This window comes from Acomys russatus, chromosome 9 (genome assembly GCF_903995435.1).
Source record: "Acomys russatus chromosome 9, mAcoRus1.1, whole genome shotgun sequence".
In the NCBI taxonomy this organism is placed as follows: Eukaryota; Metazoa; Chordata; class Mammalia; order Rodentia; family Muridae; genus Acomys; species Acomys russatus.
In genome coordinates, this window is record NC_067145.1 from 61,385,573 (window position 1) to 61,413,303 (window position 27,731).

At 46.9% G+C, this 27,731-nt stretch overlaps 1 protein-coding gene across 2 annotated transcripts in view; it reads right to left on the reverse strand.

Moving 5' to 3' along the window:
- The window catches only part of Pfkp (phosphofructokinase, platelet), a 67,059-nt gene that overhangs the window by 6,019 nt on the left and 33,309 nt on the right, over nt 1–27,731 (reverse strand). Inside the window, exons 6-19 of one of the 2 annotated variants that reach the window (XM_051151451.1) lie at nt 26,271–26,315; nt 25,932–26,040; nt 21,453–21,548; nt 20,069–20,161; nt 19,242–19,367; nt 17,580–17,644; nt 17,266–17,335; nt 16,863–17,009; nt 14,675–14,745; nt 12,146–12,233; nt 11,100–11,252; nt 5,710–5,862; nt 1,942–2,106; nt 529–590 (exon numbers count right to left, since the gene is read on the reverse strand). In XM_051151451.1, coding sequence (XP_051007408.1) covers nt 529–590; nt 1,942–2,106; nt 5,710–5,862; nt 11,100–11,252; nt 12,146–12,233; nt 14,675–14,745; nt 16,863–17,009; nt 17,266–17,335; nt 17,580–17,644; nt 19,242–19,367; nt 20,069–20,161; nt 21,453–21,548; nt 25,932–26,040; nt 26,271–26,315 — 1,443 coding nt within the window. The remainder of the gene's footprint in view (nt 1–528; nt 591–1,941; nt 2,107–5,709; nt 5,863–11,099; nt 11,253–12,145; nt 12,234–14,674; nt 14,746–16,862; nt 17,010–17,265; nt 17,336–17,579; nt 17,645–19,241; nt 19,368–20,068; nt 20,162–21,452; nt 21,549–25,931; nt 26,041–26,270; nt 26,316–27,731) is intronic. The other variant, XM_051151449.1, reaches the window with a different exon arrangement.

Here is a 27,731-nt window from a genome sequence, read left to right on the forward strand (position 1 = left end):
TCTACCCTATCTCAACTCTAATAACTTCTTTATCTTTATCTAAAAAGATCTTATCCCCCAACCAACTAAACTTGATTGTAAAACTATACTCTCTGGCCTTCAATGCCCCTCAGAGACTTGAGAAGGAATAAAAACTCAGTGAACCAGCAGTGCGGGTTAGCAGCTTCCAAAATGAACAAGTTGACTTAGACGGTTTACTGCCTGAACAGTCGGTCACCCAACACTCTCTATAGTGTTGGAGCCTCATCTTGGTTTTCTGGCCCAATATCTCTGCCAGACTTATTCACAGGGCAGGAGCTATTGAGGACTTGCTTACCCTGTCTTGGCAGAGTGTGGTCATCGACTCTGCCTGCATCTAAGCTGCCCATTTTTAGGAAGACCTGACTTTAATAACCAAGGTCTGTGTTTCTTTAGCATTCAGAGAACGATGGGTGACAAAGGGAAGATATTGCTGGGGTTTAAATCACACAATGGCCTCTGCCCAAGACCTTGCACAGAAAGAGGAGGAATAGAGACATGTTGCCATACCTTAGTACAAGGCCCCTCTGGATGGAGGTCTTCATCTTCTCGGTCAAGTGCTCCACGTTAGACTAGAAAAGGTTGCTCTATTAGTCAACCAGATGGTACACTCCTTTGGTACCTACTGTAACACCATGTATGCTAGAATGTAGCACCGTGCATAAACACAGCCAGCGGCTTCTGAACGGTTTGGGGGATATTACAGTACACAGGGGAACACAGTGGTATCAACAGTAAATCAGATAAACATGGGGTGTGCAACGGGTGGTGCTATGCTACTGGGTGCATTTACTAGTAAATGGAAACAGCCCCAGCCCCAACTAGGTTTCCCTTCTAAAGCACGTATGCTGTACATTTGCCTAACACCTATATATTTTTTAATGTTCATGAGTGTGGTGGTTAGTTTTCATTGTCAGTCTGGCACAACCCATAATAATCACCTAAGAGAGTCTCCGTACTATCTAGATTAGGCTGCGACTATGGGTGTGACTATGGGGGATTAGCTTGATTATGTCAATTGAGGCAGGAAGAAGAAACCATTGTGGGCAGCACCATTCCCTAAGAAGGGGATTCTAAACGATAGACAACAGAAAGTAAGCTGAGCACCCGCACGAATGCACTTGTCTTCTCTGCGCTCTTGACTGCATGTGACCAGCAGCTTCAAGTTCCAGCTACTTTGACGTCCATGCAATGATAGACCACAGATTGGGACTGTGAGTGAAATAAACCCTTTCTCCCTTAAGTTGCTTTTCCCTGGGTATTTTATCATAACAATGGGAAACAAAACTCAGGCATGGCAATATTTCAAAAGGCCTAAGGGATATGGTTTAAAACACCAGGTCTCATTAAGTAAGTATCTTTAAGTGACTTACACCAAATACTGGGAAAGCATTTCATATTTCTCAAAAGAATGTATCATTTTAAAATATGTACACATACACAAACACAGAGAGAAAGAAAGTGTGTGTGTTAGGACCCCTTAGAGCACTTGCTATTCTTGCAGAGGACCCATTTCTGTTCTCAGTGCCCATATCGTGGTTCATAATCATTCTTAATTTCAGTTCAGAAGGATCTGGCGCCCCCTTCTGGCCCCTGAGGGTGTGCATATACACACATGCGCACAAAATACTCATAATATAGAAAATAAAGTAAATGAATTCATCACTAATATGTGTGTGTGTGTGTGCTACACACACACACACACATGAAGGGCCCTCAACCCTACTTAGTCATGGTCACCCACCCAAAGAGTGCCTAAGACTTAGGTACAAGCATTTGAACTTGGAGATGACAACTGAAAACAAAAAAAACAGCTTGCGATGTTTTGTACCATCTCCAGTCTTCAGAAAACCTATGGAGAGTTAGCCATTAAGGTTCTTTACCCGGCAGTGCTGAATGAAGCACTCTGGGAGCCAAACATACCTGCAAATCTCTGATACCAAAGGGCTCCTCAAAGATGTAGGCGGCATCTGCTCCCGCTGCGAGTCCCCCCATGTTGGCCAGGTAGCCACAGTATCCGCCCATGGTCTCAATGATGAACACCCGGCGCTTCGTTCCACTGGCCGACAGTTTAATTCGGTCACATGTCTGGCCACAGACAAGGGGATCTGTCATTTAAATCCAGAGCCTTGGCTAGTGCCACATGTGCACTAGCCCAGGGCCTGCTCTCCCCACAAGCTGCAGCGTCTCCCTCCACCACACCCAAGCACACAGTAGCAAGCACCGGCTACAGAGAGGAGCAGTGGACACAACTGCTTAGATGCAGCTGGTCAGAATCTCTGGGATCACCAGTGGTGGGGGCCTGGCTGGGCCGTTACCTTGGAGACTTGTCACTCAAGTTGGCTCATTTCCTTTGCTGTTTGACTATGTCTTTGCTGAAAGGATTTCTTGCAAGTCAGTCTTTAGCTGTTGTGGACTTAAATGTCTATAAACAGTGAATGGTGTGACTAGCCAGTTTCCTATTTGCTAGCTTTACCTTTCTAATGTGGTTTTGTTGTGGAAAAACTGTCTATGACATTAGAGGCCTCATGCATAAGGGAACCTCTGTCAAAAGAGACCAGCTCCATGGATAAAGGCATCTTCCAGGAGCTGGCACCAGGTCTCAGGGAAATGCAAAGCCAACCACTCTCCACAAAGATCTTGGTTCAGGGCAGAGGACAGTTGGCAAACTGCCCACTGCCTCACACCCGTGGTGGCGGTGTAGGTGCCCTTCATCTCCTCAGCAATCAGCGAGAGCCTCCCTCCTCATTTTCAGCATCTCTTCTGCCCTCACGAAACTGAGATCCTAACATGCAATCAAAGCCTCACTGTGCTCTTACCCTCGTCAAAAGCCTTCAGCACCGCTCGAAAGTATGCATCAAAGCCTTTCTGTGGGACACGGGACCCTGCCAATCCTCAGCCCCGGCTCCAGGTGCTCTTGTGGCTCAGAGATGAGCACATCTCTGAGCCTCCACGGGGCCTTTACACATAGTAGTCTCCAGGCATGGTGAAGAACTGTATATGGAAGCCCCCAAATGTACTCCATGCATACTCTCCGGAGCCCTGTGAGCATTCCCTTGTACACTGAGGTTAAAGGTTTGAGAAGGGCTTATTCTGGATTATCTGAGGGAGCCTCGGTTGTCATCATGTCATTGTAAAAGAGAAAGGAAGACAGGACACAGAAGCAGGCCACTGAAGAAAGGAGCAAGAAACCTCATGCTGGAGGAGAGGATGCAGGAAAGGTCAGGGGTCATGGCCCACCATGGACACAGGGACAGCCTCTCTCCTGGAGCTTACACCTTGAATTCAGCTCCCTGCCTTCTGCCCCTCACAGCTGTGAGCAAATTGCTGTTGGTTAACACAAGTGTGCAGCCATCAGCTACAACCACTGTAGGAAACTCCTGAGGGCACGTTCCTGTTCTCTTATCTGCAACCTGTCATCCAATTAGATGTAAACTGATTATAGGTTATACCTGGACTGGGACAGAAGCCCAGGCTTTCTATTTACCCCTGTCTGGAAGAGCAACAACAGGGGTTTGGCATGGCCTGCCTTTGCTGGAACGTACGTACACACTTCCTAAATACTCTCTCATTACCCAGGTTGCATTGCATCTGAAGACTTCAATTAGCTGCTTCCAAAAATAGTAAGCCACCCAGCCGTGGTGTCTCACTCAATTACTAAAAGCAGCGCTGACAGGGAAAGAGCCAGTGTCCTAGTGCCATCTGCCACATGCTTGTGGGACACTGAGGGGCATCCCTAACTCTCTGGCTGAGAGCAGGAACCATTTACAGTTCTTGCCTCTTGTGCTGCAACAAGTGCCTCACACCCAGGTTCCCTGAGCTGCAAGGGCCCTGAGTGGTGCTCCTCTGGGGAGGCCCCTGGGAGGCATCCAGCTGAAGGCTACCCTTCACACGCCATGGCCTCTGCCACGTGGACTGTCTTTTAAACGAAAGGTGAGACAATATGGCAGAGTTAAATACAGAGCCAGACTTTTTTTTTAAAAAAGAGATATTAATAGAGTTTATAGAATTTATTGTGGAAGCAATCGTGTCTTAACAACAAGAGGTTCCCGTCTTGCTTTGCCCCTGGCAGGATGGATAACTGGTATTCCTTCAGAATATGCACTGAAAAGTCAGGTGGCCGGCCCAGCCGGCAGGCAGGGGGACGTCCTGTTTTCCTATGTGTTTGCAGAGACTGGCTGATCCTCATAACTCTCTCAGTGAAGCCAGTGTGGTTCCAGCCAGTGTCTAGGCCAGAAGAGTAAAGCATGTTGGGTCACCTAGGACGTCTATTTGTGATGGCACCTGTCCACACAGGTGTTAGAGGGGACAGCTCAGGACTGTGCTCGGGCGCTAAGGCACTTAGTAATTAGGGTTCAATTTACAGAATTATTTATTTAACATGCAAAGAGACTAAACTAAACTCCAGGGAGGGTCAGGGGAGTAGGGGCCAGGGGAGCTTCCACATTGCTGATAACCTATACCAACATACAGGTTACACGGTTACCTAGGGCCCCAGGCTAAGATCTTTGTGGAAAAATCAGATGCTTGGCCCGACTGGGCACCTCCCACTTTTTCCTGACAAGTAACTTGACTTACAACTTGGGATAGAAGGAACCTCGCCAATTCACTGCAAACTGTAAGGCAGTGGTTCTCTGCCTTCTTAATGCTGCAGCCCTTGAAGACAGTTCCTCATGTTGTGGTGACCTCCAAACAAAACTGTTTCCTTGCTACCTTCATAACTGTAATTTTGCTACCGTTATGCGTCATAATGTAACTATCCGATATGCAGGATATCTGATATATGACCCCTGGAGGTCACGAACCCACAGGGTGAAAAACACTGCTTTTACACAACTTGGATATGAACATCTTAAGTAAAAGGTCAGCTTGCTGCCCTTGGTTTGAGGTGGAAATAAGCCGAGCATGGGGCTCGACGACTGTCTTTCAGCCGGTGTCTAGCCGCTACCTGCAGCTGAGGACTTTCAAGCTAGTGGACATCCTCCTGTCTCAGAACCACCTAGTGTGGTTGATCAGTTCATTACCTGTGTTACAGCCCAGATACCAGTGCCATACCTAGCACCTGGTCCAGCTCCCCACACAGTATGTAGTAGGTGAACGTACCTTCCTCTGAGAGAGTGACTTTGTTAGCTAGCGCACCTCTCGTCTCTCCAGGAAGTCTTTCCGAGCAATGCCTTCAGGCTTCCTCTGGTTGAGCACGCTTCATCTGGGGCCTCTTAGACTTACTTGTGCTTACAGGGCACCCAGATCCAAGTCCTTGGTGCTCACTCCCGAGACTTGCTGTCTGCTTCTCCCACCTCACAACTCTAACACTAGGACTTTGGACAGAAGCAGCCAGCTGACCTTAACAGAAGTGATGTCCACAGCCTCCTGCTTCGATGGTACAAAAACACTACAGAGGGGCCTGGATGGAGCATTTTATTTTGAGTTATTAAAGATAAGGCTTTCACCAGGAGACATTAGGAAACACTATCCTATTATCAAAAGTTTGGCCAAATGGTAAAGGCACCGTTTTTAGCCTTGAAAAACATGAAAGGGTATCTTTTCCAATTTCTAATTAAGGTCAGACAGGTGAAGGTTAAAGTCTACAAGTTGAGAGTTTGAACTGACAGGTGGGTAGGCTTAGGGCAGGGGGAAAAAATCTGTAAGACAAACAAAGCAAAAAGAGAATAGAAGCAGAAGGGCTCTTACCTCGACAACCACATTCAGGCCGGTATCAGACCCGATACTTATGTCTGTGCCAGGGACATTGTTGCTAATAGTGGCAGGCAAAACGCATATTGGGATGCAAAACTCCTCGTGGCTGTTTCGAGCATCAGCCAGTGTGATGGCACCATGATAAGCCTGAAGCAGCAGGGCCATGGCAGTTAGAGGGGCGCAGGTACATCACTCGCCAAGTTGCTTAGCACAGGCAGTAAGTGCAGGGGTGTGGCAAGGAGGGAACCAAGGAACCAGCAGGAAGTTGGTCCACAGGGGTCAGCAAAGCCCATGAGTGGCCTGAACAGATGCAGGGTGTGCCTCAACTATTCACGGGCTACCAGGTGCATCCCTCAGCCCTGTCCTTCTTGTCCCGCAGGAAGAAGACACAAGCAGCAGAGTCAAGGCGGTGCAAAGCAGGCAGCAAAGCAGGCATCAGGCCGAGGGGGCAGAGGTGCATCATGGGTTAGTCATTAGATGGAACAGCTGCTCCTTTCTCAGCATTACAAGAGGAGGTGAGGAAAGAAAATGAGGTTGGGGCATTTAAGTGCAAAGCCAATCCCAGCACTTCTTTGGGTAGAGGTGGAGAGCGGGGAGGAGCACACGGCTGCAAGGATGACATCAAATGACTGCTATCACCGATGCAGAGTAGGGTCGCTGCACCACCGCCAAAGGCTGACAGGAAAAGAGACATGCACTTGACATTACCTGCAGGTCCGTCCCCGGGACCCACACTGGCTTCTATGTGTCTCTCTGCTCCCCACTAGAAATATCTGTCTCCTTCCTGGGCCTTTGGCAGTGCTTTGATGAAACAAAATACAGCATTTGTAACCTCAGGCACTGCCTCGAAAGGATGACTAGAAATGTCTGACTCTTTTCAAGAAGGCTACTAGTTGGTATACAGAGGTTTCAAATACCTGCCTCAGGTATTAAAGCCAGGTTAGTGCTAGGGTACAGGTCTAATCACCCACAGTTCTTAGTCCAAGTAGCTCTCAACAGAGTAAGGTAGGGTATTTTTAGATTATTGTACACAGCAAGTATGACCCATGAATCTTATCCTTTGTATAATCATCAGTCCAGGTTGCAGCAAAGGTATTGCTAGAATACAACATGGGACTCTTGCCTCCCCACAAAGCAGCTGTGATAAATGTTACGTGTTCTTTCTAGACCACCTTTTGGCAAAGAAATCATCCTGAGATTTCAAGGCTGTGTGCTCCAAGGATTCTGGACAGTGCATCATGGACCTGTGCTAAGTTACTAGTTGGGGTGGTCAGTCAAAAGGTCAGACAGGGCAGCCAGCACTGGCCAGAGACAGGGTTTTCCTCCTTCCTAACACGAGCAGAGCTCTGCCTCCACCCACACTTGGCTCTTAAGTCTTTGGGCTTCTCTCCATGCGCTTCAGCCATTTCTGGCTAAGGTTGCGAATGTTCCAATCGACTGCATTCAAGATGGCACCCTGTGTCAAAGCCATCTGGGCACACCCACTGGTAAGTGCTCTGCACATTTGCTAGACTCCTCACGACTTTCTAGAAAAGTGTTTTTGTTTGTTGAGGACCATTTTCGCTAAGAATTCATCAGGAACAAATTGGACAGAAAGAAGCCGTGTCTTTGAGAAGCCTCCTGCTGGAAGTCAGAGGGGAGTAGGCAAAATGCCTGGGAGACCAGAGCCTTCGCTGTGAGCTGGGGATGGTAGGGGTGTATGAGGAGAGCCAGTAGGGAAAGGAGAGGGTTAGTGCCTCGTCCTCACTCTGACATTTCTAGTGGCGGTTATACTGCCAAAAGAGCTTTCTTCCAGACTCTGCTCTTTTTTTTTTTTTTTAACTTTTTAAAAATCAATTCATTCATATTACATCTCAATAGTTATCCCATCCCTTGTATCCTCCCATTCCTCCCTCCCACTTTCCCCTTACTCCCCTCCCCTATGACTGTGACTGAGGAGGACCTCCTCCCCCTGTATATGCACAGTTGAGTGGAGAGTGGGATCTGACTTTCACACAAACTCTGGTGCCCCATATTTGACCACGTCCCCTGGATGGGGAGGCCTGGTGGCACTCAGAGGAAGGATAGCAGCCTACCAAGAAGAGACTTGAAACACTGCTCTTCTGTTTCTGTTCCTCTCACATCGACTGAAGTGGAAACACCAGGAAGGGAGCCCTACCCAGCAAAGTAGCAAACCCTGAATAAGCCATCCAGAAAGTCTCGCTTCTGGATCCTGCCGAGAGCGGCAGAAATGTTTAAAACACCAATAAAGCCACTCTAGACCTTATGACTGTACACACTGAAAAAAAAAAAAAAAAGATGGTACACCATTATAGGGCGCTAAGGACAATCTTCTCTATCCTAGTGTTCACAACTCGGGGCTCTCCTCGGAGTTGTGGTCATGTCATCTTCATAACATTCAGCGGCACCCCACATTTAGCTTGCCTTGGTTGTGTCTTTTTTCTTTTTCTTTTTGGCGCCAACAGAAAGGAATAAAAACAAGTCCCTTTGAAGAGCCTTGCTCAGCACCAGACTTCTGAGGTGCCTGCTGAGATACAGGTCAGAGAGCTTGCCCATTACCTCGCAGATGCTGACACCCATTCAAGACACGCGCCGAGACCTGAGGGCCATTGCTGGCCAGGAGGAAACAGCTGCCGAAGACAATGATCAATACTCAAGGGCATTGACGTTATTTAATCAAATTGGAGAAGCTTTGGGTTTTTTTTTCTCACCTCAAGATTCAGAGACTGTTATTTCCCTGTGTGTGTTTGGGGGGGAACTGTCCCCAACACTATACAGCAGTGAACAGCATTCCTGACCTCCGCCTACTACATGCCAGGGCCTCCTCTCTCCTGCCTTCGACGATGCCAAATGTCCATCAACACTGCAGCTGTCTACTAGACGCATAATCACCCAGATCCTAGAGCCGCCTGACCCTCCAAACCTAAGGGAACAACAGTTGGTTCTGGGAGACTGCCGTGGACTGTGAGCTTAGATCTTATCCGGGGCCCACTAAGAGGCTATGGTCCCCTAGAGACAGGTGTGAGTGTAGAGAAAGTGACTTCCTTCCTGGGGACCTGCTCTTTAGGATACTGTTTCAAGTTACCCAGTAAGGTGAGGCACCAGCTATCAACTGCCTGCCAGCCCTCCACCTGGGCCTTCCTAGATCCAGCAGCAGAGAGCAATGGGAGCCTTGTGTAGCCTCCTCGTGTCCACTTTTCCTAGACGCAGTGTCATACCCCGCTCAGGCTTGTGACCAGCCTAGCCTAATTCAGGTCTGCCTTCAAGCTATTAGAATTAACTCTTGTTTTGCCTGTATGCCTTTTTATACTCTAGGTCCTAGGTCTAGGTCCTCCTTCAGGGACTTTGGGTCGCGGCTTCCTCCTCACTCGGCTATTGGTGCTACAGCAGTGGCAACATCCACTAAGGTTACCCCAGCTGGCCCGGCTTTAGCCACCTACCTTGAGATCACAGAACCACTATGACCCAGCTCCCTGGAGCCTCAGAAGCACTGAGCAACAAAATGCACACATACGCATCTACTTACCACACAGTACCGAGCCTGAAGCCCTCAGGAATGGCTACCTACCTACCTACCATTCAGTTTCCGTTCTCACATAGTGCTACTGGCTTTGAGGAACTCAAATGACTTTAAAAAATAACAACAACAACAAATCACAAATCCCTTTAAGGGGAGCAATAGAGCGTAGATAACTGTCCCCTCCTCTCTATTTTGAGTTCAAGTTTCCAACACTATGTATATATTATATACGCAAATCTGGGACAAAACAAGTATTAGCACAGGAGCTAAGATTCATAAGTTATAATTGAAGCACCATTATAATAAAAATAGAGAATCTTTTGTTCGTGCCTGACAGTGCGCACTCAATAGCCACAAGGAGATAAATACCCACCTTGGCTGGCTTCTGCGGAGACCCCCACTAAGCTGAAAGTGTGCAGAGTGCCCAGCCTCTCGGGGTTATAACAGGACACTACCGTCGTCTACAAAGGCCATGCTCAAGATCCACGGAATACAATTTCCAAAAACAATTTGCAAAATTAAGTCTCATACCATCTTAAATGAGTTTATGATTTTTTTTTTTTTTTTTTTTTGGGCTAGGCCATGTTCATAACTGTTCTAGGGCACATGTTGTCTGTAGGCCACTGTGCTGGCTGTACCTGCAAGCCGACTTCTCCTTAGATGACAAGGAGCTTGTGAGAAAGGCAACCTAATTGTTTCCCCTACAAACCTCTCCTCTGGGAACTGTAGACTGACACGGAGTCCTGGACTCCAACCCATCTGGTGACAGACACCGTTCTTTCCATTCACAGAGGGGGACAGAGCCATCAAGAGCCTGAATTAGCCAACCACAACAGCAAGAGCGACAGCAACAGTCACCACACAGCACGTGCAACACAGGAGGGACAAGTTAGTCATTGAAAATAAACAAAACAATCATTGCCTCTGGGAGAGGCCAGGCACTCGGCTTCGATAGACCGACTAAAGGACGGGTCAGAAGAGCAAGAAAACAGCGCTAAGCATTACTTACCACTCTGCGTGCTATTGCAAAGGCTTTGGGCCTTTTATTTACCAGTACTAGAAATGAGTTTGCTGTCAAGAGCTTAAGAGAAAACAAAAATCTTAAAAAAAAAAAAAAAAATATGTAAAAGAATTAGGTCTCCCGGGGTGGGGGTGGGGGGGTGGGGAGGAACCTAAGAGGTACTGAAAAATTTTAGAATTCTGACTTAGTGATTTTAAACTCCCATAGGAATTAGGAATTAACAAGTATAATTTACAAACATAACAATAAAATGTAGGAGTATATTTTGTTACTAGCTTTCTGCAAAAAGGAAAATAGTAAGAAGAAAGTGTCAGTATTTTTGACACAATTTAAGATTACCAATTTATAAAAGAGGGAAAAAGAACAGTAACAACCATAGCCGAGGATCCAGTGAGGTGCCAACGGTGTGGGTTCAGGGAATAACATTAGAAAATATTCAGTTCAATTTCTACCTTTTAACATCAAGTAGGGAATGCTGGACACAGGGTTTAAGTGCGATAAGAGGCTTTATAGGCTGAAAGGAAAACTTAAAAACCCTAAATTTAGTTGAGGATCAGATCTAAAACTACAGTGGTCTAGCAATGCTTGAGCTAGCATGGACTATCACTCCACAGGTTGTGGTTTTGGATTCAAGTCATGCCGGCTGCAGGGGAGAACCCGTGGGGTAGGAGTGAACTAGATCACGGGTTTTCAGAGTCCAAAAAGAGCTTTTGTTTCCTGATACAAACAAAAACATTTAGTTATCCAATTGGGAAAAGGCTCTTTCTAGTGCACTGGTAGATAAAAGGGTTAGCCTTGGGTTAGCATCGGCTGCGCCTGCTTTGCTGGCACACGCGCACTTACGTCTGTGATTGTGTTCAGAGCCGTGTCTGCCCCGATGCTGAAATCGGAACCCGGCACATTGTTGGAGACCGTAGCCGGAACCATAACCATAGGGACGCAGAATGCCTCGTGCTTCTGCCGGGCAGCTGCCAGCTCTAGGAGTCCCAGGTAGGCCTGCCAGATAAGTTTGTGTGACTGTGGGGCCAGGGAAGGGGGACGGACAGGGGCGTGGACAGCAGGTAGCTGGGAGTGAGCGAGCAAGCATGGGAGTCTCAGGGACACAGTGAGGAGACCAGGTATCACTAAAAGAACCAACACAGGTACGTTAAGAGCACAGACAAGGACAAGCAGCTTCCCAGGCATGAAGGGGAGAAGAAGTATTAGCATATAGTCTTAAAACTAACTCTCTTAAGCCGGGCGTCGCGTCGTGGTGCACGCCTTTAATCCCAGCACTCTCGAGGCAGAGGCAGGGGGATCACTGTGAGTTCCAGGCCAGCCTGCTCTACAAAGCAAAGTCCAGGACAGCCAAGGCTACATAGAGAGACCCTGTCTCGAAAAACCAAAAAGACTAACTCTCTTATAAATGAGTCTCGGTTATGTCAAATTCTTACATTTCTTTAAGTAAAGTAAATCAAGATTTCTGTGAGACTCGTCCCTATTGAATAGGATATAATTAAGGACTACAGTCCAATAAATGATTTTTTTTCTTAAAAAAAAATCTGGGGAGAAAAATTAATTATATAACCACCTTCCTGTCTAGATCATAGGTGTATTTCAAATGCCAAATATGGAATTATGTCTATAGATTGTCAACAAATCAGAAAACATCAAAATGAGTCCCAGCAGCAATGGTCAAGCTTGTGCTGGCTTGGCTAATTCGCCTCATCAGAACTGGGCCAGTCTTGTGCTACATCGCACTGCCTTGCTATTCTGCACTATGGGGCAACTGGGTTGGGTTTAAAAATAAACCCCAGTTCCTGAGGAATATCCAAGAAGATGTGAAGCAAACATGGGGCTGCCAATCACACACGTGAAGCCAACAAGCAGGGAGACAGACAATAGCGAACCTCAAACCCGCCAATGATTATGAGGGCGTTGATATTGTGGGAATGCATCTGTTCGGCGATCTTCTCCAAGTGCTTTCCAGGTAGGGTGCTGAAAACAGACAGACCAGGAGGTGAGAGTAGAGCCACAAGCTGGAAAACTTCCTAGAAATCATCTACCCATGCCAACTTCCACCCATGTCTGAACTCTGTGGCATGACAAGCCCAGTGGACAGTGGGGTGATTTTCTTCTGCCTCCACAGTGGACAGCACCTGGGACAGCGGAATCTGGAAAATGATCACTCAAGGCAGAAGTGGCAAGGTATTGTGTCCCAAAAGAACGTTTTTCAAAAGTAGGAGTGCTGGGGTAGCTCAGTGGTAGAGTATTTGCCTAACATATATAAAGCCTAAGTTCAATCCACACTACCATTAAAAAAAAAATACACACACACAGACAGGCACACAGAAGAATTGTGTGGCAGTGCACATCTGAAATCCCAACATTCAAAGTGGAGGCAGGAGGATTATTGAGTTCAAGACCAGTCCAGACTACAGACAACATAGTGAATTCCAGAACAGACTGAGCTACATAAGACCCTGTTTCAAAAAAGCCAAAAAGAATTATGCTGGCTGATGAGGAAAAATACATATTAACTTACAATTACTAATGGTAATTGTTTACAAAGAAATTTCTATTTTCCAAATTACATACCTGTGCATATACAAGTATAGCATGTGTGTATATATGTACGTATACATACGTTTTATATATAATGTATTTTATATATGCATGTGTTCATAAATACATATTAAAATACAGTAATAAAATGATATATATTAAATTTTATATAATATACATTCATATTTATGTACTAATAAAGATTTCCTACATGTGTATCAATTTAATTTCCTTTAAGACCCACGCACCTTCTACTTCTACACTATCACCTGCTTCGAACGATGGTCACCAGGGAAACGGCTTCATCTCCCATCCTAATAGTCAGCAGGGGAACGGCTTCATCTCCCATCCTAATAGTCACCAGGGGAACGGCTTCATCTCCCATCCTAATAGTCAGCAGGGGTACCACTGAGCAAGGGAAACGGCTTCATCCCCCATCCTAATAGTCACCAGGGGTACCACTGAGCAAGGGAAACCGCTTCATCCCCCATCCTAATAGTCACCAGGGGAACGGCTTCATCTCCCATCCTAATAGTCAGCAGGGGTACCACTGAGCAAGGGAAACCGCTTCATCCCTCATTCTAATAGTTAGCCTGACCACCCCAATCTTTCTTTCATGCTTAGAAGAGAAAACTAAGTACTTACACTGTTGGTAGGCATATGTGAACTGTAAGGTGAAGCTATTTCAATAGGAAAATTGTAACAATCTAGTGAACGTGCCTAATGGGCAAACCTGGCATCTTCAGCAAGTGTGTCTAGCTGCCAGCTCACCCCCACTCCTCTCTAGAGAGATGCCCAGGTTGCCTTACATAAAGTACACCAGGGCTGACAGCAGACAGATCAGCATCTCTGCAAGGCCTAGGGAGTCTATTTGCATAACCATTAGTATAATTGGGCCTTTGCCATACAAAGCACCAACACCATGGCCCAGAGAAATCATGCAAATGGCTGGGGAAGCCAACCCTGTGGAATCTCCACCTGTCCAGCTGGGATCTGAAGCCCTGATTTTGAAGCAAGCAGAAAAGTCGACTTGATTCTTCACAGACAAGTAAGCCACAAGGACATAGAGCCCAGTACCTAAAAACTGCTTCCCTTCCATACAACAGTAGTCAATAGTGGCTGGCATTCTAGAAATAACGAAAAATAAAACGGGGTTGGATCCAACACAACGCACTTTGTTTAAAATGCCCTAATTGCAAGCATGTAGATAATTGAAGGATTTTGTCAGTCAGAAAAACATGATTTTACTTTAGGATTACTCAGGGAATTTCTTCAGCTGTACAAATGAGTGTGAAGTTAAGTGCTTACAGATACAGTAACACAGCTACTGACGACTGCACAAGCATCACTCAGTCTTGCAACCAGAGTGGGACAGAGGCCCTTTTCTTATTGTTTTGCTCTTCAAGTAAACGGAAGTAGAGAATTAATAGAGAGAAAGGGCCACAAAGTACTTGACTTCTCATTTGAGAGCACTGGGGATTGAACTTGAGACCTCATGGATGAACTTGAGACCTCATGGATGCTAGTCAAACATTCTAACCACTGAGCCACATGTCCATTACGATCTGCCCTCTCTTTCCTAGTACTGAGATTAACTCCCGGCTCCCATCCCCAGCCACACTGTGACTCTCCCTCTTTGTTAATGACTGTTGGGTGGTTTGCCAGTTAGCAGCATTTGCTGCTCTTGCAGAGAACCAGGGCTTGGTTCCCAGAATCTACATGGCAGCTCATAACCGTCTTTCATTCCAGATCCCGGTGACCCAATGCCCTCTCATGCAGTGCACAATCATACACGCAGGGAAAACACTCACTTGTGCACATAAAATGAAAAGGAAATAAAAAGAACTTGTCTAAGAGTCAAATTCGAAAATTACCGTTTCGTCCCAAGAATGGACCCTCCTTGGCCAGTCCAACCTCCAACATCTGCCCAGCCGATTTCTTTGATCTAAAGTTCAAACACAGAGTGAAACAGCTGAAGTGAGGAAGAAAGGGCTTGATTAGAAGGCCCTGAAAACATCCCAGCGTTCTGTACTCTCTCCCATAGGCTGAGTTCCCATTGACATAGGTAAGGCTGCAGGTCTGTTTCCTCACTACAGGGCTGACTCAGTCAGGACAGGTCATATCCTTCTAAGGTAAACAAAACGCTGAGCCTTGGGAAAACTATTCCTTCCTTGCCTATAGGGGACATCCATACCCTAGCACTAGGTATATGTCCTGGGTGGAACTTCAGCTAGCCAGAATCTGTCACTAGTACAGAAAAACAAAATGAACACCATGTTTTTATTTTTAATTTTATATACCTCTATTTTATGTGAATTGGTGTTTTGCCTGCATGTATGTCTGTGTGAGAGTATCAGACCTTGGAGTTACACACAGATGTGAGCTGCCATGTGCGTGCTGGGATCTAGACCCTGGTCCATCTGGAAGAGCAGTCAGTGCCCTTAACCACTGAGCCATGTCTCTGGCCCAATACCATGATTTTTAATTGGTAAAGGTTAAACTAACTTAGCACAGAAGGCAAAGAAGAGAATTAGGGAGAAACGCAGGTGAAGATGGCGGTTCCCCTGTTAGAGGAGGCATGAATTAGCTACAGAACAGAACACACTGGGCCACAACTCCAGTCACGTGAGTTTTGGTGAACCTCTTACTCTTAATGTATTCTGGTGGGATCTTTAGGTAAGTTACAGACATCTCCAACTTGGCATCTGCAATCTCCAGTCCTCAGAGTCCCTGGGGACCCAGCACAGGCTACATTTCCCTGACTCTATAAATCGTATTTCTAGCCTTTTCATAGGGTCAACTGGCCCTATGCATTTGTCTCCTCTGCAAATACATAATGAACAGTTTTGTCTGTGCTTCAAAATGCAGCCCGATCCTTGAAGGCATCTCATCGTCTCCACATTCGCCATTGACTCTTCTTCCTCAAGTTACTGTGAGGTGCTCCGCACCTAGTCTGCCTGCGTCCTGCCTCTGCTAGACATTAGAAAGTACCTGAGAAGATGCACCAGCCCCCTGACTAGCCCCCTCCTTAGGAGCCTCCCGCCTCACTTAGCCAGAAAATCAGATGCGTAGGACTGGCTACAGATGACCTGGCTCTTGTTTGTCCCTCACCTTCTCCTTCTTTCCTCTCACCCCCCAGCCTGGACCCTATCATCCTGAAACATGGGCAGAACCTGCCTCAGGGTCTTTGTACCATGTTTTCCTCTGCCTGGAACAAAAGGAAGTCCTTCCTTAACATTTACCCATTAGTGGGAGATTGGCTTCCTGTGAGCAGCTGTTACATGAAACGCATGCAGGGCCCCTGCAGACTGCCCTCTTGTCAGCATTGTTCCCGCTTTTTCCACTATCTTATAAATAAGCCATGTGGCTTGCTAGGCTCTGCAGAAGCAGGGTGTTTTGTCTGTTTGCTCACTCATGCAATTCCACAGGGTTACAAACTCAGTGATGGTACTGACTAGATTGTAGTACCAACCCAGCAGCTCTGGGTTCAGGGTACAGACATGCCCCACCATCCTGTTTCAAATCCTACATCATGAGCACTAATGTTTCCAGTTCTCACTTCTTTCCTAAAAAAAATGGTAATAAGACCTTAGTCTAAGGTCAAAAGAATTAATACATGCAAATGACATACAACAAAAGGAAAACATGCTCCAGACATTTGCTGGCAGATTGTTGTTGCTCTCCCAGAGCTCGGGATGGAACTCAGAGCCTTACGTGCTAGGCAAGTATTCGAATGCTGAGCTACAAGCCCAGCCTAGAGTTACTTTTATTAAGGTTTTGGTTCACAGAGTTCTGGTTTACACTATGAACCATGCACTTTGCCCGTGCCATCTAAACTTAACGCAATAGAATGTGAGGTAAGCATCATTGTATCATTGTGCCTTGGAGTCTTTTGAGCAAATCTGAAAATACATGACACTTGAGCTTCCGTAAAGGCTGAGAACCTAACTTAGGGCAGGATTCCAAAACAGAAGAAAACCTTCAAGCCAATAATTGGTATGGGCACACCACCACAGAGACCTCCCCACATGGACGTTCACTAGGGCCTCCTGGGAGACTCACTTGGCCTCTGGCTAAGCCATCAAAGCCGTCATAGACTGCAAACATCTTGTGACCGTCTGCGATGCCGACTCGAACAGCAGAGCGCACAGCTGCATTCATTCCAGCGGCAGGCGCCCCTACATTAATGACTGCCACATTGCAATTGCTCTGCAAACAGAAGAGGACAAGTCATCAGATGAGCTCATGCTCCCATTTGTTGCACACTTACATGGAGCCATACTGTGCCACACGCATTTTGCAGAAAGCGACCATCTTATGATTTTAAAAAAGGGGGAGGACAGGGTATCCAACAACGGAGAGGGGAAGAGGTTTCCAGGGATCCACACTAAGGAGAGTGTAGGGCAGAAGGTGGGTGCCTAGGCCACTCAGAAGACTCAGTCGCTAGTGGGAGCTGGCTGCCTACCTTGGGGATCTTATCATCGGGCAATTTTATGGCAAGACGCTTGTAGATCTTCAGGTTTCCCTCAAAATTCCTAAAGAAAAATGACATTTTAGTTTTAATTGTGTATGGCTTTGCGCACACGAGTGCAGTGCCTATTGCGGCCAGAAGAGGGCATCCGAGAGAGCTAGAGTTACAAGCAATTATGAGCTAATACATGTGGGTTCTGGGACTGAACTTGGGTTGTGCTCTTAAATTTTTATATTGAAACTATAGTCTCAATGACCAAATAAGGACCTAAACTCCTAATAACTAGAGTTTTATTCCCAATAACTCACCTCCCTCGCAGTTTTACAGCTTCATTGAATCTCCTCTCATCCATGGCCTTTTGTACATCCTGGGTCTTTAAAAAAAAAAAAAAAAAAGATAATTAAAAAAAAAAAAAGAATGAAGAAAGCTTAGAGGCTCTGTGGCTGGAACGTCCCCATCTGACGATGCTGGATTGTAAGTCGCTTCCAAATTGACAGCTGACCCAGTGGTGAGGCTTGAGCCCCAGTGAAGAGGAGGCGACTCCTGCTGCTCATGGCTACAAAGTCATAAAGGTGATTCTCATGTAGGCAAGGCTCATGGGAATGGATCTTTTAGGAAAGGATATGATTAATCCGCAACTCAAGTCAGTTAGAAAGAAAGGAAAACACAGCCAGCTCACGGTCTCCCTGAGGACTACTGATCTCAAAGATAGTTCACAAGTGGCTGAGAGAAAGAGAGAGCTGAAGGCGGCCTCCAGCGCAGGGAGGTCAGGGCGGAACATCCTGATGAGCCTCAGCGAACTGCTGCCTCTCAACAACTGACTCTCTATGGCTGCTTATTAATGAAGCCTCTATGTGATGGTTTGAATAGCCAGGAAGTTACATGTAATCTACTTGTCCACAGTGAATACACAGCGGAGGACAGTAAGCGCCAAAGAAATGAGCCACATGGTTCAGGGATGCAACCTTTGTAAATCTAGCACTTCTCAGACAGTCGCAGATACTGCTTTTGTCCTTCTATCCCCAAGGATACACAGGAACACACACACAAACACACACAGACACACACACAGACACACACACCTATCTTTGCACCCACAAACACACATCACTACACATATGTACATAAATGTCCTTACTTCTATTGGCTTCTGGGAATTAGGTTAAGGTTACTTTCAACAAGTCCCGTGACACATACATACATTCTCTCTCGGTCTCTCTCTATGTCTGTGTGTCGCTATCTCTCTGTCTCTCTGTCAGTCTCTGTTTTTCTGTATACGTGTGTGTGTGTGTGTGTGTGTGTGTGTGTTATAAAAGGCACACATGACAGGGTTATCAGAAAGGCTAATATTGCAACATTTCATGAAAAAAAATTGGGAAAATGAAAGGAAATTGCAGTTTCTAATGCAGTAAGCCCCATTGTCACTGCTAAAAAAAAAAACTGAATTGAAAAGGAGAATCTATTTTTCTTTCATCTATCAGGAGACACTTCCGTGACCTGAAGGAATGGGCCTATCCCCACATTATTTGAATCTGCCCCAAGGAGCCATCACAGATCAGAAAGTGCTTGGGGACAAAAGGACAAAAAATAAAAATAGAGGCATTTAGGCACGTCACACCTACAGCACCAGTGCTGCTCTGATACAGGCGCTCCACAGAACACCTGTGATTGTAGGTGCAAACAGTCACCAACTCTTAGAATTTTCCAGTTCTTGGTGGAGAAGACACATAGTTAGCAGAGATGACCACTGGAAGTGCCTCATGGGTGGCAACAGAAAACAAGCAAGAGATAGAAAAGCCTTTACCCACTGTGCACTGATGCGGGAAGCCTGCCGTTCGTTATCCATGGGTTTCCTTCTCTAGCGCCCCACAAAGGCTGTTTGACCCAGTGCTCACGGAGTCTGCAGCAGACCACACAGTTTGAAGTACCCACTTGTTCCTCCAGGTGGCCTTCCCACTAGCCGAGCTCACCATTTGCACACAGTCCACCAATGGCAGCCGGATGGCTTGATTTCCTCTCAGCGACACTACGCAGGCTGGGGTCTCCGGAGTAGCTTCTAGCAAAGCAATGACAGCCTCCACCCCCATGCGGCTGCCCTGCAATGATAATCACAACCACTCAAGATAGTCAACCTTTCATCCCGGGCCCAAGAGGCACCATGTGCACAGTGGCACCACCCCAGGGCTCGCTCTCTGCCTGCTTTCTACAACGATTCAATCAGGGGCTACCTTGTCTGTAACAATAAGGTTACAGCTTCAGTAAGAACTGCCAGCTGGGCCGTGGTGGCGCATGCCTTTAATCCCAGCACTTGCGAGGCAGAGGCAGGTGGATTGCATGAGTTCGAGGCCAGCCTGGTCTACAATGTGAGTCCAGAACAGCCAAGTCTACACAGAGAAATCCTGTCTCAAAAAACAAAAACAAAAACAAAACAAAAAAAAAAAGAGCTGCCATGCAATACTAAACACTTATGGTTTGGATCCAGGATACTTAATGTCCTCTTGGGTTAGTTTCTGGAAGCTTATCCTTGGAATACCACGTTCCTGCCTCCTGGGTTTTTACTCCCCTGCCACCCATGTGTTCCTCATCAGTAAGCATACTGACTTCCCACGTCAGCTGTGGCCTCAGCCCAGGAAATCCTTCTACATCAGTAAGTCTCAAAGGACCTTTAAATAAGGACATTGGCCATTAACGGCTCCAGGGATGAGCCTGCTGGTCAACCTCCATGATTAACTAGTGCTACTAAGTGCCCTTCCAAGAGGTCTTGTCAACATGCCCAGCACGTCCCAGCTCCACTTACCAAAATCCTGTCAAAGGCAGAAGGGGTCCCTCCTCGTTGCACGTGTCCAAGAATGGTCACCCGGGTGTCAAAGCCCAGCTGCTTCACCACAAGCTGTGGAGAAAGATGTCCATCAGGAAATATACAACAGAACAGACCTCGGTGTGGCAATACCATGCAGGGCGTGGTCACAGGGTGCTGGCACTGAGCAAAGGTCACTCCATCCTTTCCTCGGATATAAATGTTAAAACAGATCATTGCTTCATTTCTCCTGCAGGAACAGCTACGTACAACTCTTCTTTTGTCTGTTTGTTTTTGTTTTTGAGACATCAAAACTGGCTGCTGTCCTAGACTCTCTGTGTAGGTGAGGCTGGCCTTGAACTCACTGAGATCCCCTGGCCTGCTTTTACAGAGAGCTATCAGGAAATCCTGTTGAATATCTTTCACTGATGCCTGGTGAGGATTTAATGCCGAGGTGCAGATCGGGTAGTGGAGTCACTAAGAAATGAGCTTGGCCGTTGAAGAACCATCACTTAATGATAAAGAAAATCAATGTGTAGGGCTGGATGTGTGACTCAATGGTAAAGCATTTGTCAGGAAGATGAGCTATTGGGTCCCTGTCCTCAGCACTGCAAGACAATGCACAAGGCACGGTGTGGCGGGCACAGCTGCACTTCTTCTAACATCTGGGAGGTGGAGGCAAAAGGACGGCCAGCTGGAGTCCAGCATGGGCTAACCATGTTCAGCAAGAGGGAAAAGCAAACACACTTGTAAAACTGGATTAGTAATGCCTGTGGGCCCTGACTCAGGGCGGGAACCAAGAGCTTAGCTGTTGCTTTGTGGTTCCTCAATGATTCTGGGATCCTGGTTAGCAAGTCAGAGTCCTGTAGAGACTGGTAAGCATGGGTCTGAAGGAGTAGCAGAGCAGTAGCCCGCCAGACCCTGCCCTTCCTCAGGGCCAAGAGGAAGCAGTGACTCACAGGCAAGCAGGCAGTTTTATTGGTGAGAACGTGCTCTTCTGATGCTCCAGGTTAGCAGGCAGGCAGAGCAAAAAATCAGATTGCACTTATCCACTGTTCCAAATAGAGAGGGCCTCAGACTGGCTGCCAAGTAGTCAAGTCACCTTACCTTCAGTGCAAAGCACGCTCAACAGCCCATCCTTTCTAACACGAGAACATGCTTACCCACCCAACTGTCTCTCCTCTCCCGGTAGAGAAGTTAGGGCACCACAAGGACAACTGGAGACACAGCACAAGAATTGCGGGCTGTCCAGCACTCTCAAGTTTATTTCCTGCATGCTATCAAAGTTGAGTCAATATTCTAAATCTAAGTCCTGTCAATCATGCTGACATCTCTCATGCCCATCTGTGCAGCAGAGCAAAGATGAGACCTCACACATGCCTACCTCCTTGATTTTCTCAGAGCTGATTGGTTGATTCTGCCTATCAATTGCTCCTTCAGCCACGATGATAATATTCAGCCTCTTTTTTCGGGCGCGGTTCTAAGGAAAGGAAAAGGAAAGATGGTATTCTGTTTTTCATGACAACAAACCCAGAGAAATATGTCCTAGGTGGAGATGGCCTCTTTCCAGGTAGAAGGCGTTGCTTAACTTGGGAGTATTTCTCAGTAATCCCAAAAGTAGGGGAAAGGTGCCTTTGCGAGGGCCGAGAGAGCTGGTGGTCTGGGAGACATCGCAAGGCCTCAGGTAGCCCCAGTTTAAGTGGGGGTGTATAGACATGTTGATTGACGGTGAGACCCGTGAGAGCCACAACACTAAGCAAACAGCAGAGGCTGGACCCTCCTGGTTTGGCCTGCCTCAAAACTATCCAGTTCCCTTTATACTGACACAATTTGCAATCTCCCCATGGACCTCCCTAAACTCAGTCATGTGAGGCCATCAGTTCTCCTGCATCACCTTAGAGAATACTGTGCAGGAACGGGTAGCAAACAGTTAGGTCACGGATAAGAAATCCAAAGTGGGTACAAGAAAAAGCCATACACTGAGGGCTTGTCCCCAGCCCATAGCATGGCTAGGTGAGACTATAAGAGATGCAGCCTGAGCCGGGCGTGGTGGCGCACGCCTTTAATCCCAGCACTTGGGAGGCAGAGGCAGGCGGATCGCTGTGAGTTCAAGGCCAGCCTGGTCTACAAAGTGAGTCCAGGATGGCCAAGGCTACACAGAGAGACCCTGTCTCGAAAAACCAAACCAAAAAAAAAAAAAAAAAAAAAAAAAAGAGATGCAGCCTGGCAGATGAAGGCAAGTGGCCTGGCAGGAAGCGCTTTGACAGCAGATATTATGACTATGACCCTATCCCCCACTCCAGTCTTCTTTCTGGCCACTGAGGGAAATCGACCTGTTTTGTGCTGTAACCCTGTCACGTTCATGGTGTCATTACAGGCTCAACCAACCATGGGCCAACGCTTCTAAGACCATGAGCCTAAATACATGCTTTCTCTTCATCTTATTTGGCTCAAACATTTACCACAGTAACAGAAATCAAACAGTCACACGCCAAACAGTCACATGTACCATACAAAGAGCCCAAGAGAAACACTGTTACCTTAATTCGCCAATTCACACTCTGGCACAGTGTCTTATGTACTCACACTCTGGTACCCTGACTTATATAAACTCAAGTGGTCACTCGAGACTACAGTGAACCTAAGAGTGTCTGGCAACTATTTCATGGTGTGGGTTAGCTCGTTCTCAATGGATTTGCTCTCCATAAAGTCTCAAACAAAATACAGTCCCTTTAAAAAGGTCAGCGATAAGTGTGTGAGGTCCTGGCCATGCTTGAAGGTGGAGCAAGAAGTAATTCGCTGATATGGATCAGAGGTATGTGGCGTCAGAGCCCCGAATACTTCGATCTTGTTTAGGACAGCTATGAAATGTGCCGGGCTTTGAAGTGGGCGATGTGAACAATGAAGAGAAGGCAGAATTTGAAGAAGAAGAAGAAACGCTTTCGAGCAGGGCGGTGGTGGCGCACGCCTTTAATCCCAGCACTTGGGAGGCAGAGGCAGGCGGATCGCTGTGTTAGTTCAAGGCCAGCCTGGTCTACAAAGTGAGTGCAGGACAGCCAAGGATACACAAAAAGAAACCCTGTCTCGAAAAACCAAAAAAGAAAAAAAGAAACTTTCTTGAAAACATAAAGGAATGAGGTGCACAAGGCCATTACATTATCATTGCTTGACAGAGAACTGGAAAGACAATTCCCAGCAATACTGGGTGGCTAAACAGGTGTGCGTCAGCCACAAAACACAATATCCTGAAGCGGTTAAAGGCCCTGCGACCTAGGGAAGCAGCTCTTGAGGACTGTACAGGACTTGTCCTTACAAGGGCAAGGACCTCGGGACCTCAGTTTGAGTCCCAGAACTATGTTTTGTGTTGTTTTTCTTTTTTTTAACTAACTAGCAGATTAAAAACAAACAAACAAACAAAACCGATGGAAGGCATAACACGCAAGCTGTAACCCCTGGGGTTCGCCAATTAGAGATGGTCGCCAAAGGAAAGAAGGTCATGGCGCCTTCTTTTTTTTTTTTTGGTTTTTCGAGACAGAGTCTCTCTGTGTAGCCTTGGCTGTCCTGGACTCGCTTTGTAGTCCAGGCTGGCCTCGAACTCACAGCGATCCGCCTGCCTCTGCCTCCCAAGTGCTGGGATTAAAGGCGTGTGCCACCACGCCCGGCTTCCAGAGGCATTTTCTTGATTGCTAATTGAGGTGGGAGGGCTAAAGCCCTCTGTGGCCAAGGGCGCCCTGAGAAGGTGGGTGTGGCCTGAAAGAAAGACAGCTGAACATGATCCAGAGGAAGCAAGCAGTCAGCAGCATTCCTCGGTGGTCTCTGCTCCAGGCTCCTGCCTCCAGCTTCTGCCCTCGCGTCCCTACATGATGGACTCGAAGTTAAAGTAAACCTTTCTCTCCCCAAGTTCACTGTGGTCCAGTGTTTTGTCACAGCAACAGAGAAACAAACTACAGTTCCTTCATACATGTGTGTACCTGCACACACACAAACGTGCATGCGTGGGGGCATGCACATACAAATAATGGAATCCTCAGTACATCTAAGTAGAATACAGGTGCCGCATACCTACTGCTTAACGAGTACCTCCAAGGTTGGTACCTAGACTGAATTCATTGCGCCACAGGCCTTCACAAAATCCCTAAGGATTATCCTTTTCCCATGTAAGAGGTGAGGCTATCTGATCAAAGCCATCCTATTAGTGGTACAGCCAATATCGAGCCCAAAGAATTATGTAGTCTTTCAAAGCTCTTATACATTTTACACTTGAATGTGTGTTATAGAGATTGTTCCTTAAGCTAGTTAATCTTCTAAAATACTGGGAAAACTTCAGTGCTGTACTGGTGACCAGGAGAAATAAATGACAGACACAAAGATAGCAAACATTTCTGCTCTAACTCAGCCAACACTTGGGGAATGAGAAGGTATATACCCAGGTCGTGAGGTACCCTACAGCAGAGTGTACAAAGACTAGAATCTTCCAAAGTTTTTTCGACAGGATCACATGAAGAAATAGCCTTTAAATCTAAAATGTGTATCTAGACACCAAATGACTGTTCGGATCATACAGAATGACTCTGGATTTCCTGTCAGCCAAGGTCCAACAGCTGTCCCTACCTCTGAATCATTGTCCATAGATCTGTGGCCTGTGACAATGTCGATGTACAATCAGGCTGCAGGCAAGCCAGGATGGAGGAGGAGGAGGGAGAGGAGGGAAAGGAGGAGGAAGATGACGATGAAGAAGAAGATGACGACATGAGAAGACAGATCATTACTTCTAAGGCAGCAGCTACCAATGAGACGATGTCCTGTGTGTCCCTGACATCATCTCACCACCACGATGTCATCTCCTGGCACATGAACCACAGTCTTCTGGGTCATACAGAAGTGCCAGGAAATGGGAATACTACCTTTCATCTCACAGGGCCTGGCATGGACAACCTGTCTTAATTAGGTATCTGAGGGAACAGCTAATGTCCTCCAGGTCAGGACCAAAGCAAAGGACACCCCCCGCCCCAGAGAACAGCTGCATGCTGTCTATCCACCACCATCAGTAGCTCATTTCAAGTGAAGACATTGAGTCTCCAAAGGAAGCTTGGTTTGTCTCACTGTCACATAACATTAATCAATGGCTGTTCATCACTTGAACCCTGCTACTCAAAAGCAACATATTCTTGCCCACACACACGCAGCCTTTTCTGGACAGTTATGTGCTTGCTGACTATAAATAAAAGTGCTCTGTGATATAATGCTTACATAATTTTCTTGTTGATCAGTGATAGGATTGCTTCAAATATAAGGGAAAGAAAATTAACCTACGTATTAAGAGCTCTGCCCTGAACACTAAACACAGTCTTAAAGGGGTCCTCTCATGCTGTTGGTATTATGTTGTCATAGGGGGCTATCTGCCTCACCCTAACCAGCAACTTTACTGCGAAAGACAACTACACTCCTGATAGGAAGACTCATTAGGAAACAGAAGGACCTAAAACCCCACACATTGTGGAAAGAAATCTCACCCCATTTGGGGGGTGCGGGGGAGGGGGGGAAAGGCAGGATTTAAAACAATAGTCCAGCACAGATCTGTTTGAGTTTTGATGAGAAAGTCTCTAACCGTGACTTCTTTTAACCACGGTGATTTCATCTCATGGCACACAAGCCAATTAGAAACAGACTGGATGAAAGACATCAACAGTCCCAGCTGTTTCTCCATGGCAACATCAGTCTACATAGGCAGATCCCTGGTAACAAGCTTGACCTCATTTTACAAGCAGCAAGCTTTCAAGAGTTTAAAGAAGACATCCAAATTGGGCACCCGAAAGGGCCTTGTGGATCCTTACTCAAGGAACATACCCGGACTCCCAATTACCTCTGAGAGTTTGAGGCACATGCTTGCCTCCCAGCCTTCCTCTGGTGGAGACTCCGGAAGAAACACCCAGTCGGCACCGCAAGCCAAGGCGCTCACCAGGGCCAAGTAACTATGCGGGGGAAAAGAGTGACTAATTAATACCCAGGGTGGAAGGAGCCTGCTTGCAAGGCTAGTGTGCCATCTACGCTCAGAGACAACCCTGGGCAGCTATGGCCCTTGATGTCCTGCAGGAGCTTCTGGGTCCTCTGAGACCACCCCCTGTCACAATGTATGGTGCGATCACTCCCACAGATGCCACTGAGGTTCACTGATACCGGCAAGGCGCCTGTAGATACCTACCCACAGTGTCGCCCCATCACCTCCAGGACGAAGGTCCTCTGGTGGCTGGAAAAGGGGGAAAGGGCACATGTTACCACACATAGCAAGAGAGATGGACTCACCCAAGAGACCGAAAGCCTGTTTCTCTACTATGCCTGACACTAAGCTGCTAAAAGCTGACTCGTTTTCTACAAAAGCAAACTGCAGTGTGAGTGTTTCAGACCTAAGGAGTAATAAGGCTTCAGTAATTGCATTTTGGGAGGAAGGAGGCTCTGGTCTGAAACATGTTCTCATAGGCCCCACAGCTGACCTTGAACTCTGTGTAGCCAAAGGTGGGACACCTTGAGCTTCTGCTCCTTCTGCCTCCATATCTAAGATGCTAGGACTACAGGCGTGCGCCACTAACATGTTAGGACTACAGGCATGCGCCACTAACATGTTAGGACTACAGGCATGTGCCACTAAGATGTTAGGACTACAGGCATGCGCCACTAACATGTTAGGACTACAGGCGTGCGCCACTAACATGTTAGGACTACAGGCGTGCGCCACTAACATGTTAGGACTACAGGCGTGCGCCACTAACATGTTAGGACTACAGGCGTGCGCCACTAACATGTTAGGACTACAGGCGTGCGCCACTAACATGTTAGGACTACAGGCGTGCGCCACTAACATGTTAGGACTACAGGCGTGCGCCACTAAGATGTTAGGACTACAGGCATGCGCCACTAACATGTTAGGACTACAGGCGTGCGCCACTAACATGTTAGGACTACAGGCGTGCGCCACTAACATGTTAGGACTACAGGCGTGTGCCACTAACATGTTAGGACTACAGGCGTGCGCCACTAACATGTTAGGACTACAGGCGTGCGCCACTAACATGTTAGGACTACAGGCATGTGCCACTAACATGTTAGGACTACAGGCATGCGCCACTAAGATGCTAGCACTACAGGCATGCGCCACTAACATGTTAGGACTACAGGCATGCACCACTAACATGTTAGGACTACAGGCATGCGCCACCACCTCCAGCCTGTGGGGTCCTGGAAATCAAATCTTGGCTTCCTGCAATCTAGGCAAGCTCTTCATGAACTAAACCGCATCCTCAGTACTGCTTCTAGTTGCATATTTTACAAAATCCATCACTTGGGGGCTGGAGAGATGGCTTAGAGGTTAAGAGCACTGTCTGTTCTTTCAGAGGTTCTGAGTTCAATTCCCAACAACCACATAGTGGCTCACAACCATCTATAATGAGATCTGGTGCCCTCTTCTAACCTGCAGGCAGAATATTTTATACATAATAAATAAATCTTTAAAAAATAAATCCATCACTTGTTCCCCAAGACTTCCTTATACTTTTAAGGTGTTTTCCTGTGTCCTTTTCTAAGGAGCATCTATTCTGAACTAAGTTGGATACTTCTGTAAGCATTGCGTTGGCTGGGATCATAGCAAAGACCTCAGAACTTGAGAGGC